This window comes from Sitophilus oryzae, unplaced genomic scaffold (genome assembly GCF_002938485.1).
Source record: "Sitophilus oryzae breed Bouriz unplaced genomic scaffold, Soryzae_2.0 scaffold_1576_pilon_pilon, whole genome shotgun sequence".
NCBI lineage: Eukaryota > Metazoa > Arthropoda > Insecta > Coleoptera > Curculionidae > Sitophilus > Sitophilus oryzae.
Window position 1 is genome coordinate 716,687 of NW_022146254.1, and position 17,710 is coordinate 734,396.

Consider the following 17,710-nt stretch of genomic DNA (forward strand, 5'->3'; position numbering starts at 1 on the left):
CTAGAATCTATGGTCATGTCCTCCATAGAATAAATAAACTACTTATATGAAAAATCAAAACTGTCACTTATTTGTCAGTCGTTTAAATAGGTTAGGAAAATCATAACAATATTTTTGTATTGCGTTATATTATTATTATTTGTACAATATACTTATTTGCCACAATGTTATCACTGCAAGCTTATAATAGTAGTAGTGATGAAGAATCTGATCAAACAGCAGTTCAAGAAAAATCAAATGGAACGCCTTACGAAACTCTACCGCCGGAACTCCAAAAGTTTTCATCTAAAAAAGATCTTCAGGTTTGTGCAACCCCCGTAGTCTTACCCCCCGCTATAGATGAAGATAAAATTCATATTCACCCTGATACATCAGAGCTCCAGTATAACCCAAAATATGATGAACTATTTGCACCAGTCGTAGGGCCAGTAAATCCTTTTAAGACGCAACAACAAGCAATCGAAAGAAATATACTATCAGGTCGGTATTGATGCCTTGTAGTTTTATTTCAGAATTTTTGTATTTCATTGATTTTGTTTTATTCATTTTTTTTTGTTTTTTTAGGGCATATTGAGCCTGCACATGTCAGTGAATTTCAGTTTGAGAATCAAAGGCGAACGTTTGCTAGTTTCGGTTATGCATTGGATCCTTCAGTAAGTACTACCGAAAAGGAATTACATAAAGTAATTGGAGGATCAGAAGAAACACCTGATTCAGATATGAAAACCGTTTTTGAAAATACTAAATTGAGACCATTAGATAAAAGAAAAAGAAAGAAAAATGATGATCCAAGTGATGTAGAAGGATTTTTAGGTATTTAATTTGTTTTATTGTTATTTACTGTTGTTACTTTAGACTTTATTTATAATATTTTGTTAGGTCCATGGGGTGGATTTGTTGGAGAACAAAGAGTAATGAAACCAACAGAAGAAGAGCAAGCCGAGCTTCAAGAACTGGTTTCTAAAAGAAATAGGCGAGGGAAAGAAGTGGAAGAAAAACAATTTGAAGAAAAATCTGTTCTGCATATTAAAGATGCAGTTGATTATCAAGGAAGATCATTCTTGCACGCTCCCCAAGATGTTGGTGTTAATCTTAAGTCAGGTAAATTTTTTATGCTATTATGATGAAACATATAATAATGGGGGTTGCAATACTTTTACCATCAAAGGCAAATTTGAAGTTATAATATTTACTTATTCTAGACACTCCACCAGAAAAATGTTTCTTGCCAAAAGCTCACATTCATACCTGGTCTGGACATACAAAAGGTGTATCTGCAATTCGATGGTTTCCAAAAACAGCACATCTATTTTTATCTTGTAGTATGGATTCCAAAATCAAACTCTGGGAAGTTTACAACGAAAGGCGATGTATCAGGACTTATTATGGCCACAGACAAGCAGTTAGAGATATTAACTTCAATAATAGTGGACATCATTTCCTATCAGCTGGTTACGATAGGTAAACTTAATCCTATTAGTATTATTGACTTACTAATATCACTAGCTATTTTATTTTAGATATATCAAGTTATGGGACACTGAAACTGGACGTGTTATATCGCGATTTACTAGTAGAAAAATACCTTACTGCGTAAAATTCAATCCCGATCATAATAAGCAGCATCTGTTTGTAGCTGGTACGTCTGACAAGAAAATTATTTGTTGGGATACAAGATCAGGCGATATTGTTCAAGAATATGATAGGTAAAGTATATTTTCCTTATGTGGCTACATTTACAATATACATTATTTTCTAATCTAAACACCTTTCACACAGGCATTTGGGCGCTGTAAATACCATAACTTTTGTTGACGAAAACAGACGTTTTGTTACTACTTCCGATGACAAATCATTAAGAGTGTGGGAATGGAATATACCAGTTGATATGAAATATATTGCTGATCCGACTATGCACAGTATGCCAGCTGTAACTCCAAGTCCAAATGGTAGATATTATTTTTTATAAATACCACAAAACCTAATACAGTTATTCATCTTTCTTTTTAGGTAAATGGTTAGCATGTCAGAGTATGGACAATAAAATTGTGATTTTTTCTGCATTAAATAGATTTAAACTAAACAGGAAAAAAACATTTACAGGTACGTACATATTTTTTTTATATATATTATACATTATTTTATATGTTTTTTTTTTAGGTCATATGGTAGCAGGATATGCCTGCCAATTAGATTTCTCACCTGATCTTTCGTATTTGGTCTCAGGAGATGCTGACGGAAAATGTTTTATATGGGACTGGAAAACCACCAAATTGTACAAAAAATGGAAGGCACATGATGGTGTGTGTATTGGTTCTCTTTGGCATCCCCACGAACCAAGTAAAGTGATGACAGCTGGTTGGGATGGTTTAATTAAGTATTGGGATTAAATTTCCAAGTAGAAATTTGTAAATATACATTTTATTACTTCATTACACATGTATTATTTTATAAGAGTAATAAAAACAAGATTTTCCCATGTTTAGATATAGATTTTTATAATATTTGGTATTTAAGTTCTCCACTTAATATTTATCAGTTGTGCCAGGTTGTCACTGATTTCTGATTGTATGTTGTATCGGTTGTATGTGATCTCTGAACTGTTTTGTGTATTTGTTTATCTTTTTATTTGACATTGACAATCCTAACTGATCCTAACCTAGATTGTCGATAAGATATAAGATAACCTAATTCTTTGAAATCTCTGTAGATGCTCTGTAGGGTTGTTAAAGAAAACAAATTATTTTTTATTTCTTGCCTGCCTATGAAACAAGAATACTGTAAATAGTGATTAATACATAATATGCTTTTAAAATTAAAAATAATTCTGGCATATTTTATACTGCAACACAACAAGATAAAACATCAAGGACCAATTACATATTGAAACTTATCTAATAGGAGGAAGTGCATTTGCTTTATCTCACTGCCACAATTAGGCCTAAACTGCCTATTATCTAATACTATTTTATTTCATTAAGTATGTAAAAGTTGTTGTGTGTGTGACGGATTAAATATAAAATGAGTTTTCAAAATAAACGGCCATTGTATTTGAATCAAGTAAGTAAATGTAGGTATATAAATATGTAGTTTTAAATTAATAAGTGTATTTCATAGACCAGTGATGTTAGTTCCTTCTCTAACCCGAAAACTACTGAACAAAATTTTATTACTTGTGATCCGATAAAGAAATATTCAGATATTGAAGATTGTCTGTCTAATCTTCCACAATGGGTTGAAAAAGTTGTTCCCTTGAAAAAGAGATGTCAGTATGTAGTTAAAAACAGTCTTTCAGATTGCCATAGTATTGAGAGTGATCATTATATACATAACAGATTAGATTCTCGTACTGTTCCAAAAACATTAATTTGTCATGATTACAAAGGAGGATATTTAACTGATTCGTAAGTAGAAAATTGTATGATATGGCAACAAGTTCATTATATATAATTTAAGCTATGTTCCTGTCAAAGATGGCGATGAAAAACATATAGATAAAGAAGGATACACTTTTTACAATTGGTCCCAAATTGACTATTTTGTATATTTTAGTCATCACTTTATAACTATACCACCTCTTAGTTGGATAAATGCTGCTCATAAGAATGGAGTCAAAATATTAGGTACAGTTAATTTAACTTAATTTTAGAAATATGAATAAACACATTAGTATCAAAAGTTTTATGATCAAGCATATCATCAGCTAAATGACTGAATGAGAAAATAAGTGAAGAAAATGTTACTCATTAATAAAAAAGTTTTTATGAGATAGACTTGATGGATTATAATGTAGTAGTAAATTTTAGGCACATTGATTACTGAATTTACTGATGGTGCTAAGATTTGCGACGAAGGCATTTTTAATAACAGAGATTCAATGAAAGAATTTGCTTTTCACTTAACTGAAATAGTTAAATTATTTGGTTTTGATGGCTGGTTACTAAACATCGAGAATGAAGTAAAGCATCCTGATCTTTTAAAAGGGTTTGTTGAGGTTTTAACCCAGAACATCCATAAAGATAATAGTGAAAATATTGTTATTTGGTATGATAGTGTAACAAAAGATGGTAAACTGTTATGGCAAGACCAACTGAATTGTGAAAATAAGTAACTAGAGTTGTATTGATGATATGTTATTATGTTTATTTGAAGATGTTTTTAGATGTTTCTTTGATTTGTGTGATGGAATATTTTTAAACTATTGTTGGAATGAGGAAAAACTGGCAAATACAGTTAAGTGTGCAGGTTCTAGACGTTTTGATGTTTTTGTTGGGGTTGATGTATTTGGTAGAAATATGTTTGGAGGAGGTCAATTTAATACATTTAAGGTAATATCTGTCAAAATGCCACTAGCTTATTTTAAAATATCCTTTTAGGCAGTGGAATTGGTGTCAAAATATAATCTATCAATGGCTATTTTTGCTCCTGGCTGGACATATGAAACAATGGACAAAAATCCAGAAAACACCAGATTTTCTAGATTTTTAACAAGAGATGATACTTTTTGGTTTAGTTTATTACCATACCTTTATACTAGGCCAATAAATGACTTTTTCTTTACAAACTTTCATTTAGGATTAGGTCAAGTAAGGATAGTTTGAATTCTAACTTACTGTATTTTATCTATCATTCATTCATATACACTGAGATGCAAAAAATACAACGGAAAATTTGTTGTCAAACTTAAAGTGTTATATTTTTTTATTTTTAGCCCAATTTTCATGATTGTTTCTGTCAAACTATATATGTCCCACCCACTTAGTGTTGGTCCATTTCATAAAATGGATATCCACTTCGCGAACTGAAACCTAACCAGATCGCGAACCTAACCTAACCTAACCTATCCAGTTCGCGAAGTGGATATCCATTTCATGAAACGAACAATTGTACTTAGTGGGTGCGACATATAGATATATATCAACTTTAATTGTGAAGTCAGTTTTTTAACAATTTTAGTATTGGTCTTTATTATACAAGGTTTATTGAATGGTTGTTTTTTACCTTAACTACAATATTCTGTGCAATAATTTCGGGAGCAAATTTTCCTAAAACATTATTTTTTTGTCAAAACCATGTCTTCTGAGCATTTTGCTTTTTGTCTCATGTTAACACATTTCTTAGTTAATTTTTAAGAGCCAAATAAACTTGCCACTAACAATATGCAATTTTTCAATAATTATCTCCATTTTTTGATGTTATTTTTCAATATGACGAGGTGGCTTTTGTGATTATTGTCGTAATGTTATATAACACATACGTGATTCTAACTGAAAAATAATGTTTTAGAAAAATTTACTCTCGAAATTATTGCACAGGGTATTTTAAAGTCAAGGTAAAAAACAACCCTACAATTAACCCTGTATAATAAAGCTAAATACTAAAATTTACAAAAAACTTAGTTTGCAAATTAAAGTTGACATATTTATATACAGTTTGCTAAAAAAATCATGAAAATATGGCTAAAAATATAAAAAATATAGCCCTTTAAATTTGTCGAAAAAATTTGTAAATTGTTGTATTTAAAAATTGTAGAGTGTAGTGTGTGTCTAATAATTCATTCATATCTCTATCCATTTCTATCTTTTATCATTCATTTATCCCTATTCGTACAAACCTTATGTTATTTGTATGATTACATTTTTAGAATTCCTACAGTCTGTTCATTCAAGAACAACAAACTTCAAGGTTACTACATCCTGATAGATTAAATACTATACCTCAATATGAAACTGTTTTGTCGCTGCAGAACTCATGTGACTGTTTAAAAAGAGAATATGTTGGCGCCAAAAATGTTTGTCTCATATCAAAACAGGGTTTAAGAGAAAATAGTAGAAGTATAGTACACAATATTTTTCTATGTGATATAAAATTGCAAGGAAAGATAGGCGTATCTGTTCAAACAGAAAATTTAAATTTCATGGAGACATTTTTAGACTGGGTTTTATTAACAGTTTTGCCTAGTGGAAGTCTGAGAAAAATAAAATTGCTGGGTAAGATTTTTTGGTAACGCCTTACATTATTTTTTTACACATTTATATTTAAAAATATTAACTTGCATTGCATAGGTGAAAGGAAATCAAACGTATTAGACAACGTGTCCATATTAGAAGTAAATCCTATGGAAGAATTAGAAATAAAACAAAACAGTACCTGGCATTCAATTTATCTACAAAAATCAAACACAAAATTTTTAAGGTAACATAGATACTCTTTTATAAAACAAAAAATATATGTATATTCGATACCAATTAAACTTTTAGTTACGTAATCTAGGCCGCGATTTTTAAATTTATTGTTGCCAACCATGGACATATTCGGCGCCGGGCTGACTAACTGGAATTTAAATTTCCCGCTGGAGATTCATTTTGCAAAGTTGCGTATTGAGATATTCACCAAGATGAAATAAAAAAAGTTTTAAACATTTCAAGGATTGCTGAGTTTTTTGGAAAAAACGGATTTTTTGAAAATCAATTTTATTTTTTCCTGTCGTTAGTTTTTAGAAAATCAAAAAACTAATTGCACATTCTCATAGCCACTTTATTAGGGCTATCTGATAGTATTTTTAGATTTTTAAATTAACTGATAATTTGTAAGATACAGAGGCCAACTTAATTGTTTTAAATACGGACCTGCATTTTTATTTCAGATTTTGAAAGAACTCGGTCTCCTGAGTACAATGATGTACCACACTTTATATTTTTTTTGTTTTGGCTTGAAATTATTTACAATAATTTCAAGTCCGACTCTGGTTTCTTAAATTATTTAATCTGATTATATTCATCGCAACAATATTGATCAGCGCTAATTAACATTGAATAAGGAAAATCGAGCCAATTGGAAGATTCAAATTAATAATATCCAGGTCAGAAATTTAAAGATACTATTTCTAACTTTTTTATTGCGAATTTGAAATCTCAGTGTACGATCTAATAATATGCATAATATTAATCCTTTGTTATTATAAATAAATCAACTTCTACACACTAGTTTCTAATGTTCTGCATGTTCGAAAGGGTTACCACCCTCCCTATTGAACAAATTTATTTTTCGTTCAATTTTATTTATAGCGCTTTGAACTTTTTTCTTATACTTCCGAATGCATTTGGTAGTCTTTATTGTAAATGTTGAGATTAATTGATTTCACTTTTTTAGAAATGACGTCAAGTAATGTAGCTACTTGGCGATAGGTCCAGAAACCTCGCTGGACATTATACTGTTTCTACCATTTCCAATCCATCTTCCGGGAAAATGATTTGATTCTTTATATTATACATATTATGTTTGTATTAATTATTTTATATTATTTTATTGCATTTGATTTTCCGTATTCAATGTTTTACTCCACGTCATTGTTAAATTTGAATGCTAATCAATATTGTAACGATGAATAGATTAAATATTAAAAAAAACAGGACCGAACTTGAAATTAGTTTAAATAAGTTGTGTTCAAATGTCAAAACAAAAAAAATTAAGTGTGGCATATCATTGTCCTCAGGAGACCGAGTTTTTCAAAATCTGAAATAAAAATGCAGGTTTGTATTTAAAAAAAGTTGGTGTCTGTATCTCACAAATTATCAGCTAATTTGAAAATCTAAAAATACTATCAGATAGCCCATAAAGTGGCTATGAGAATCTGTAATTAGTTTTTGATTTTTTAAAAAGTAACGACAGGAAAAGTAAAATTGATTTTCAAAAAATCAGTTTTTCCAAAAAACTCAGCAATTCCTGAAATTTTTAAAAGTTTGATGGCATCTTGGTGAACATCACAAAGCGCAACTTTGCCCCAATTTAACCATGTTCGTATCTGTTACGGTTACCGAGATACCAATGCTCGTACTTCGAATTTGTAGCACCCCGTATATTTATAATTAATTTATTTTTGTTTTCTAAAATATTTTGATTAAAAAGAAAATACGCAAAACTGGGCAACGCTGTTCCGGTGAATCTTCACGTGACTAAAAGTTTATTTGATATGAACATAAGTATATTTATAAGATAACCATTTTGTTTTTCAGATTTTATGAATTTACAACTAGTATATCAACTCTTTTGGAAATAGGGCCAGCCTTCACAATGGTGATTCCATATTTTTGCTAGAATTTGGTATTTTTGATTTATAAAACACAACCGTACTAAAATATAATATTACTAAGTAAAATATAAAAAGTTTATCTACGAAATTATGTTTAAAAATAAATATTTCTATACACAGCATTATTTTTTAATTACACTATAGAGAAATTAAAAATAAAATTATGATGGAAAGCTAAAACTTTTCCCTGTGTTCTTCCTTGGCCTTGAGTATAGAAGTTTCTGTTGGCATATGGTTGATCTCTTTCCCGATGTTCTCGTCTATAATTGTTATTTTGCGAATATCTGTTAAATATTCTGTTATTATTACCTGAAATTGATAAAAAATGGCAATATAACACGTGTTGAATTTTTATATAGTTTATGTTTGATGTATGAGAGTATTTAAAACTACACCCTGTATAACAAGATCAAAAATTTTTGATCACACATTTATAATACTTACTGTATGATTAAAACGTTTTATAAACAAGTAGGCTTTTGTTATAGAGAATAAAAAAATAATATTAAGTTAAATTAGTATTTCTTGTCTGTTACTCTAAAATGTTTGCTTGTTCATAAAACTCATTTTACCATACTGTAAGTTTTTATATTTCAATGAGTTGACATTGTCCACTCTGGTCTATGGAATGATCAAAAGTTTTATGATCACATCGCATTTAAGGCTGATGCTGTACAAATACTGTTAATTTCTTATATTTCTTCAGTGTCCAAAGTTTAATCATAAGACTTTTTGATCAAATGCATAATATTAAATACACCTGTTTAGTATGTTAAATGTAAGATAAGTTTACATCAGGATTAGGATATATGATTATTTACAATGTGATTCAGAACGATTTTGCATCAATTTAATTTATTTTAACAAAATTAATACTAAAAAAATTACAGAGCAAAAAATGTAGTGTATTTTAAATGTAATTTGTCTGCTGTTAAAATATTTTTTATTTTGACTACGTGCAAAGAATATTTTAATACCTACGGGTTTGTGAAACACGGATCTTATTCCACTATCTTGATTCTTGGAGAGTTACATGATAAGAACTACATGTAATAAAAATATGTGTAGTGTGTCAATTTATATATAGTGAGTTTCTACACATGGGAACTCATGTGTAGATTTAAACTGATAGATGTTTATTATGGAATATTTAATTAATTAGGTTTTTTACCACAATATGTCTTAATGTGGTAAAGCTCTCAGAAGAAGTGTTGATTTTTAGACTATTTTGTTTCAATGTTTCGATTATACTTCTGGAATGCAGAAGTTGTGAATATGAAAACTACTCCAATTTTGAATCGGAGATGTTTATTTTTTTATTTGGTGTATTATTTGAAAATGAATGTTGTTGGTAATTGACGATTGAATTATGGATGGGGGCTAAAAAAATACTGATTTGCTAAATACCTGTACCTAAATTTAATGTATTTTCGAATAGACGTTCTACAATTTTCTTCAATTTGATCAATTGCATTTTATTTTATGAATAGGTACCTAGGACTGAGTATTCACTATTAGAATAGATAATAATTAACTATTGGAATTTCTTAATTATTGTAGAACATATTTTGAAAAGTCCCACTTGCTAAAATTTTCTGATTATTTTTTCCGTAACTATTAAATTGGACCAGTCATTAAGTTTAGTAATCTTGACGCCTTGGTATACATTTTTGATTACATATTGGGCTAATTTCACATTAAGAGCAACAATCTATAGTATGTCTCATTGAGATCTTGGAACCTCAAAAAGAATATTGTATAGTTTTGAATCACACTGTATATGTTATGTTTATTATAATCGTAATAAAATTTGATGTTAGTTAAAATAATGCACAGTGACTATGAACGAATTTTCTATTGTTAAAATCAACTAACGTGAGTAGGCATAATGAGATATTATGTCAGCGTAAAAAACATTAATAAACACCTGGCTTTAACTAAAATGGCAAGCGCATTTCCTATTAATCAGTCACTTCAAAAGTAGGAACCGAGTTCATCTAGGGCTCCCTCGATTCCTTGTTGTAATTTGTTATACAGATTAGTAGGGTTAAAAATGCCCAAATCCTGTGTGTAGCTGCCCAAGTGAGGATTGGAAAACACCAAATACTGCCCAGGCGGCGTATATCCTGAAACAAGGGTTAAATGTTAGTGAATGAGTTGTTGTTTTGTTTTATCACCGAAAATGTGGATTGAAATATTTCTTAACAATTGATTATGTTGAATTTATACACAAATACCGTATTATCGAAAATGAAAACGGGGTCCAGTTGGCTTGAAAATGAACATCAATGACATTTCCCATATAATTTCACATATAAATGACAACGATCTTTATTCTATAGCTATCGGTGACCGTTGTTATAGACATCTTTGTTTTTCGATCATAGTGTATGTATATATGTACGTGTTCTTCGTCTGATAATCGTATACTAACGGTCGGCATTTCTGGTCTTGGGTGCCGATTTTCGTGTGTACGAAGAGTACGGTCAACACGCTTAGTAAAATAAGATGTACTAGCGTCAAATTAAGTGATTATGTAATAAATACTTCGTATTTTTGTTTCCTCCGTCATACTAGATTGCCATAGCGATTCGCTCCTATACATGTAAACGCCGACCCAAGGTTTCGCTTGCCAGCTGGGTATAAATACCGTATAACCGTCATACATGTCCAATACATGTCATTATTGACAAAAAATAAACATGTTGAGTAGATAGTTATTTGATTGAAATGATAAATTTGGGAACTTTTTATTTTTGTAAATTAATCATAAATCGATAAAATGATCATAAAACAGTTTCTGTTGAACTTTTGGCACAAAAACATCTTTACTTTTTTTCAATGATGACAGGTATTGATAATTTCGATTCCAAATATCTCGAGAACCATTACTCGTAGCAATTTTTACCAAGAGACATTTTTTGCATAAAAAACGCATATAATAAAATATACAGGGTGCTATACATAAGGACTTATAATATGGTTAGAATTCTTTGTTATGTTATCTAATGGGTCCCCTTAAAAGTTAGTTTATGAGCTGTGTCTGCTTTGTTACACCAAAGAATGCTAATCGGCGATTCTGTTGATAACAAGGACTAACCAGGTGGTAATTTATTGTTATAAATATCTAAAACTGGATCGTAGTCTTCGTGCACTGGCTTTATTTCGTCGTTATAAATAATATCGTCCGGATCTGTAGTTAGAGTTGGAGCCGGACTTGTTGCTGCAATTGGAGGTAATGTGCTGACAGGTGGTTTGTAAGTTGGAGGCCTATTGAATGAATTTATTGGTCCATTTGTAAAGCCTCCTTGTGCTTGACTTTGGCTTTGGCTACCTGTGCATTCAGTTTTATATGTATAAAAGGATACAGGGGTCAAATAATTCTGTAAAATATTATGTTATTAGAGTAAAACCTCTTATTACATTGATAAATGGTACTTTGAATTCCAACATTAATAACTTAAATATTTATTTGACTATATTTTATTTGTATTAAAATAAATTATTATAAAGCTTTATTAACATTGTAATCATAAATTTATCTGTTTACGTCAATTGCTTATTACTATTACTGTATACTATTGGTTCTCTTTTTTTTTTGGAGTAATTATTGATACTGTACTTTATTTGTTTTTCACTCACATATAAAACGTAGGAACCTTGCAAATATTTTTTTTTGGTCAAAGAACATCGTTTCAATTTTTAAATTATAACATATTAGTGCATGATTAAAGTACAGGGTGTTTCAACAACGATGTGCCATCTCGCCGATTTATTTTTCATATCCACATAGGTCCGATTCTGCTTTGTTTCGTAGCTACAGGGTGTTAAAAGTCTGAATAATCTTTCGATTTATTATAATTTTCTTCCAAGAACTTTTAGGGACTCAAATGAAATTTTAAGGGTAAAAATTACTATAAGTGCTACATATTTTAATGCTAAAAAGGTGTCGACAAATTTATCAGGGGCGTGCATATGTGTTATCACTGGAATCGAAAAGAAAACATGTGCGCCACTGACTTTTTTTTTGATATCAAAATTGTGTAGGCCGTCTAATGCTAATTAAAAGTTATCTATTGATATTTTGTGGAATTTGACCTCCTTGATGAGATAAACGCAATTTTATTAATCACAATAAAATTAAAATAGAAATAAAATTAATAAATTATATATTCTACGTAATTTATTATTAAATATTATTACTAATAGTTATTATGTGGTATTTATGATAATTACAAAAAACCTAATTTAAAAAAAATAATATCCTGTAACTAAATCTATGCATTTCCATACCCATGTCTACAGGATTTTTCTTTCTTATTTTCATATTTTTTGATGAGTTAATCAATGAGTACTTTCACAAGTTAATGATATTAAATTTTTTTAAAGGTTGCTATTAGATTTGGATCAGTGTAAATTAATATAATTGGATTTATCTCATTAAGGCATTAATCGGCATTAAACTGCTTACTCTATTTCGCTAACAAGAGAAAAAAATCACTGGCGTACATGCTTATTTTAGAAAATATTTCAGTGATAACCCATATGAACGTCCCTGGTGAATATGTCGACACTTGGTTAGCTTTAAAATATGTCGCATTTATAGTTACTTTTACCCCCAAAATTTCATTACTCACATTAATAAACACTAAGAGTACTAGGAAGAAAATTACAATAAATCGAAAAAATATTAAGATTTTAACACCCTGTAGCTACGAAACAAAGCAGAATCGGACCTATGTTGATATGAAAAATAAATCTTACTTTTACGTGAGGAATTTCCCCACGGGAGATGGCACATGTTTTTTGAATCACCCTGTGTATTTAAATATCGTAAACCGATATACTACATCTTCTAACATGAATGATCTTGATTTTATCGGATTATATTGATTTTTATGCCTATTAATGTATTATCTGTTAATTAAAACTATCATTTGTTGTATTGAGTAATAAGCAATTAGTATGTAAGTTACAAAGATCTATTAAAAATTTTGATTTTATATTATAGTCAACATCAAATATATCTGATTAGTCGCAAAGAGGTTTTACTAGTATTATGTATTTTAAATACCTCCAAAAGGAAATTGAGGTAAAGAGGGTAGTTGAAAATTGTCGAAAGAAGGCAAGATTTGCAAAAAGCTTTGACCAATATCGGGAATTGTGCCGATAAACGACTGAATTCCGTCGGAGAGTCCGGTAGCGAATTGTTGAGGAGATGGAAATATTCCCGCGAAGGGTCCGTTATATTCACCTATGGACCAAACAGATATTAATTTATTGTATGCAATTCAATATTATTGAAAGTATTGGTAATTAATATAATTTACAACTTTAAAAAGACAACATTTAATTTTATTGTTCTGTGAGTAAAGTTTCTTACATATATGTATCGTTAAAATAATGTTAAAAACACTTTTACATATGTTTGTTGTTTAAGAAATTTTTGTGTCAGTCAAAATATACTAATCGGAGATCTACTAAAAATCCTCTTGAATTTAAACTCAAATACCAATCAGATTTTAAAACACTATAACAAGTAGAGTAGTTGCTAACCAAGTAATTACCAGTAATCTTAACCAACTTTTATTAAGATTATAATTTTAATTATTGCACCATTTTAATGGTGTAGCATAATTTGTAGCAATAGGATTGTCCTTTTCTTATTATAGAAAAGTTTTTTAGATAAAGTTTGTTGTTTAGATGATCATCATTTAACATAGTTTTTTTTAATTTTCACTGCAGTAGCAATTAACAATTGTTGCTAACGAAGTGAGTAGCAGTAATAATCTCATGTTTTAGTAATTATAATTTTGACTATTGCACGATTTTGCCAAGCTGGCATAATTTGTTACACTATGATTAACGTTTTCTTATCTTGTAAAATTGAATATTTTATTACGATAATAGATACTGTATACAGATCTTTTAATAGGACTAGTAAAGGTTGATTCTCACTATATCTTCCGTAACAGCTACCTTCCGTTTACATAAATATTATATTATGCAAATGAGTAGGACAATGCACATGTTCCGTTTCCTTTCCGTTCCATATCCTTTCCTTCCATACATTTTTTTGGCAGACGGACTGAAGCGTATCGGAAACAGCGTTGTCTAGTTCTTACATTTACTTTATTCTTTCACCTCTTAATTAAATCTATTACCTTTTTCAAAAGATACACATTTTAAAAATAAAACTTTCGTTATGATATAAATTGTACAATAAAAAGTATGGCACTGATACGGAATGGAAGCTTACGTATAGCGTCAATACGATAAAAAATACGGAACGGATATGGAATGGAAACGGAAAGTATAGTGAGAATCAACTTTTATACATAAATAAACAAATTCTGGCTTAAACATGTTCTGAACGGGCAAATTGATTTTAAAAAAAATCTTCCAAATTTTTTAAATAAATTGATAAAAAAATATATCTAATGATAAATATAACTTTGAATTTCACTGAAAAATAAAATTAAAATTAATTGTTGTTAAAATATAAGTTATTTTGTGTTTCCTATATTGATTTTTTTTATTATAATGAACAAGAAATTAACAAGAAAGTAATGCATATTTAACTTTTTGAAATGGTCACTTACTAATTTTGTTTAATTTATAAAAATATGCATGAAATCTTATTGAAATTTATGTTAGTTCATTCAAAGACAGTTATAAAATTACGCGGCATATACTTTTGTTAGAATTTTAATAAAATTTGGTATTTAGCTATGCTATTTATTATACTTGTATATGAAATAGAAAATTAATTACCTCCTGCATTTTGAGGTCTAATAGGTCTATTTCCTCCAAACGGGCCACCTCCACTTCCATGATTTTGACTACCTGTGTTTGTTAGAATGCTTGTATGTATTCCATAACGTCAAATTTTAAATTTTTAAAACTTAAGTTTAAGAGAAATTTCTGCAAACTTTTGGAAGATATTGCCACTAGTACACTCATCGGCAAAAGTCTTGCACCCCCCAGACAAATTTATTTCTTTGCATAGCATATTGTTGTGGCTGTGTGTACAAATACCTTAATATGTGTCTACAAAAAATAGGTCATAAAAGCAATGAAAGAAAACCTTATCGATGGAATGTGTATGGTTTTGCTATTTACGGTCAAATTTTGTTTCTCAGTTCGAGTTCAATCTTGTAGTAAGTATTGTGAAAGGCGACAAAAATGCCAGGGCACGAAATTTCTGCCTTCGATAGGGCCCGAATTATCGCTTTGCATGAAGAAGGTCTCAGCAGGCATCAAATTGCTGATCGTTTAAATTTAGTGCGAAGTACTGTCAGCCGAATTATACAACGGTATATGGACACCGGAAATGTAAGATCTCGTCCTAGGTTGGGCCGTCCAAGGATAACGACTGCACGACAGAATCGCTACTTGGCTCAATTTGCCAGAAGAAATCGGTCAGTTCCAATTCTAGAGCTACGATCTCAGTTTCAACGAACTTACCACCGAGTGATATCAAGCCGAACCATTTCCAGGCGACTTTCTAATGCTAGATTGCGGCGTAGACGTCCAATGCGAGTCCCTCTATTAACTTTACATCATAGACAAAGGAGGCTACAGTGGGCTAGAGAACACCAGAACTGGTTATTACCTCAGTGGAGAAACGTAATTTTCACTGACGAAACCAGGATAGGTTTGATCAGTGATGACTATCGTCAGCGAGTGTGGAGGGAGGCAGGGAGGCAGCATCGCTTGAATACAGCCTTTGCTCTTGCTCCTTATCAAGGAGGAATTGAGATGTTCTGGGGTGGCATCATGTACAATAGGCAAACAGAGCTCATTCATATTCCTGAGGTGATGAACGCCCATTTTTATGTGGAAACTGTAATCAGACCAATAATTTATCCACTGCGAGAAGAAATCGGCAATAATTTTATTCTCATGGATGATAACGCTCGTCCTCACAGAGCCAGGATAGTCCAGGAAGCATTAAATGAAGGGGAAATAACTCGTCTGGACTGGCCTCCACTCTCCCCGACATGAATCCTATTGAACATGTCTGGGACTACATCGCCAGAGCTGTATTTCGCAGAAATAACCCACCAACAAATCGCCAGGAGTTGATCATTGCCGCTCAAGAGGAATGGCAGAACTTACCTCAAGAAACCATAAATAACCTTATAGTGGGGATGCCCCGACGACTTGATGCACTCATAACAAATCGAGGAGGCAATACTTTATATTAGTAACCTTAACTTTGTCAGAATTTATTATTTATTTTCTCTTTTTTGTCAAATATTTTTTTCATGGAATTTGCATTTTTTATATTTTGGCAAAATATATTATTAAACTTGGTGAAAGTTTTCCATTTTTTGTGTTATTTTTTAATATAACTTTAGCATCTATTGATTTGCACGAAAAATTAGTTTGGAATGTAATTTTTTATTGAAATAGTAAGGGGGTGCAAGACTTTTGCCGATGAGTTTAGATAAAAGTAAAAACACTTGTTTTTTGCAAATAAACACATTGCTTTTAGGCTCCACTAAGGTAAATAACTCAATGGTAATATTCTCCGGAGTTTGCAGAATTGAATCTATCAGAAAGCTATAGGCACTACCTCGAAGTATATTTTCACTAAAATCATAATAAAATGGTAACGTTAATTCTTTTAAATTAAATGTAGGTTTTATTTGGAATTAAAAATATATTTTTTTCTTTCAATTTCCATAGATTTTACTTAAATTAATTAATTTAGATTACTTAAATTAGTGTTTATTTAATATATATTACATATTATATAATAAAATGTTGCTAAACATGGAAGTATTGTGTAGGGTGTACATCTTTTATAAGCGTAGCTTTTTTCAAATATATTCTTCTATATATCCTCCTAATCAGGATTTTTACAGGTACAAAAAAGAGTTAAAAATAACAGCGCCAAACGGAGATTTGACTGGTTACTGGTTTTGATCAGTCAAACCCACATGCAATGCCTCCTTACACTGTAAAGAATATTCTTTTATAATAAGTACTTTACATTAAAACACTTCATGATGCATGTTACTTTTCATCTAAATGAAACATAAGAAATGATGATAGTATTATTTATAAGTTACCTTCGTGAGGTCTGTTTCCTCCCCAGAGCCCCCCAAACCATCCTCCACCTCCTCCATTTCCACCGGGCCTGTGATGACCTCCACTACCGCCAAACAAACCGCCTCCACCTCCATGTTGTCCCCCGCCAGGTCTATGTCCACCAAAAGGTGGTCGATGGCCACCTCCTCCATGGTTTCCTAAGACAAAATATTGATTAATATCCCTTGTAATATTTTACTCCAAAAATTTAATTTTTGTTAAATTTAATATATTTGAAATTTTATATTGAATTTACTTATTCCATTTTGTTCTATTATGTTTAACTACAGTTTTGACATCTATCTTAATAAGATTGATAAGTATAATGAATAAAATGTGACCAATAATGAATAAGTGTTTTTTTTTAATCTATAATTATTATCTATATACAAGGTGTCCCAGGCTGAGCGTGCATTAGAAGTTTCTAGAGAACTACAATATCTAGATCGGAGATTTTTTGCACATCATTGTTTCACAACGAGATCTGTTGATTAAAAACATTTTCAATATGGCGGAACT

General features: G+C 30.5%; 3 protein-coding genes across 6 annotated transcripts in view; 2 read left to right on the forward strand and 1 right to left on the reverse strand.

Annotated features, from left to right (window-relative positions):
* Positions 1 to 61: 61 nt before the first annotated feature.
* On the forward strand, positions 62 to 2,485 carry LOC115879144 (pre-mRNA-processing factor 17). Its single transcript, XM_030895815.1, has 8 exons — positions 62 to 480; positions 565 to 813; positions 880 to 1,101; positions 1,203 to 1,461; positions 1,521 to 1,706; positions 1,780 to 1,949; positions 2,011 to 2,103; positions 2,161 to 2,485. Exons 1-8 carry the CDS (start codon positions 165 to 167, stop codon positions 2,388 to 2,390), a joined length of 1,725 nt encoding a protein of 574 aa, XP_030751675.1. The 5' UTR covers positions 62 to 164; the 3' UTR covers positions 2,391 to 2,485.
* A 115-nt stretch (positions 2,486 to 2,600) lies between these two features.
* LOC115879143 (cytosolic endo-beta-N-acetylglucosaminidase) lies at positions 2,601 to 8,207 on the forward strand. 3 transcript variants are annotated; one of them, XM_030895813.1, is made up of 9 exons: positions 2,601 to 3,060; positions 3,118 to 3,404; positions 3,457 to 3,623; positions 3,807 to 4,107; positions 4,163 to 4,232; positions 4,377 to 4,586; positions 5,645 to 5,990; positions 6,066 to 6,195; positions 8,016 to 8,207. In XM_030895813.1, exons 1-9 carry the CDS (start codon positions 3,022 to 3,024, stop codon positions 8,095 to 8,097), a joined length of 1,632 nt encoding a protein of 543 aa, XP_030751673.1. In that variant the 5' UTR covers positions 2,601 to 3,021; the 3' UTR covers positions 8,098 to 8,207. The 3 variants fall into 3 exon arrangements, with proteins under 3 accessions (XP_030751673.1, XP_030751672.1, XP_030751674.1); XM_030895812.1 differs by having other exon boundaries at positions 2,638 to 3,060; positions 4,163 to 4,328; XM_030895814.1 differs by lacking the exon at positions 8,016 to 8,207 and having other exon boundaries at positions 2,638 to 3,060; positions 4,163 to 4,328; positions 5,645 to 6,003; positions 6,066 to 6,180.
* A 72-nt stretch (positions 8,208 to 8,279) lies between these two features.
* Positions 8,280 to 17,710, reverse strand: part of LOC115879145 (glycine-rich protein DOT1-like) — a 32,264-nt gene continuing 22,833 nt past the window's right edge. The window contains exons 4-9 of one of the 2 annotated variants that reach the window (XM_030895816.1): positions 17,173 to 17,349; positions 14,867 to 14,938; positions 13,167 to 13,346; positions 11,193 to 11,426; positions 10,020 to 10,218; positions 8,280 to 8,352 (exon numbers count right to left, since the gene is read on the reverse strand). In XM_030895816.1, coding sequence (XP_030751676.1) covers positions 10,067 to 10,218; positions 11,193 to 11,426; positions 13,167 to 13,346; positions 14,867 to 14,938; positions 17,173 to 17,349 — 815 coding nt within the window. In that variant the 3' untranslated portion in view covers positions 8,280 to 8,352; positions 10,020 to 10,066. Of the gene's footprint in view, positions 8,353 to 8,583; positions 10,219 to 11,192; positions 11,427 to 13,166; positions 13,347 to 14,866; positions 14,939 to 17,172; positions 17,350 to 17,710 lie in introns of those variants that run through there. The other variant, XM_030895817.1, reaches the window with a different exon arrangement.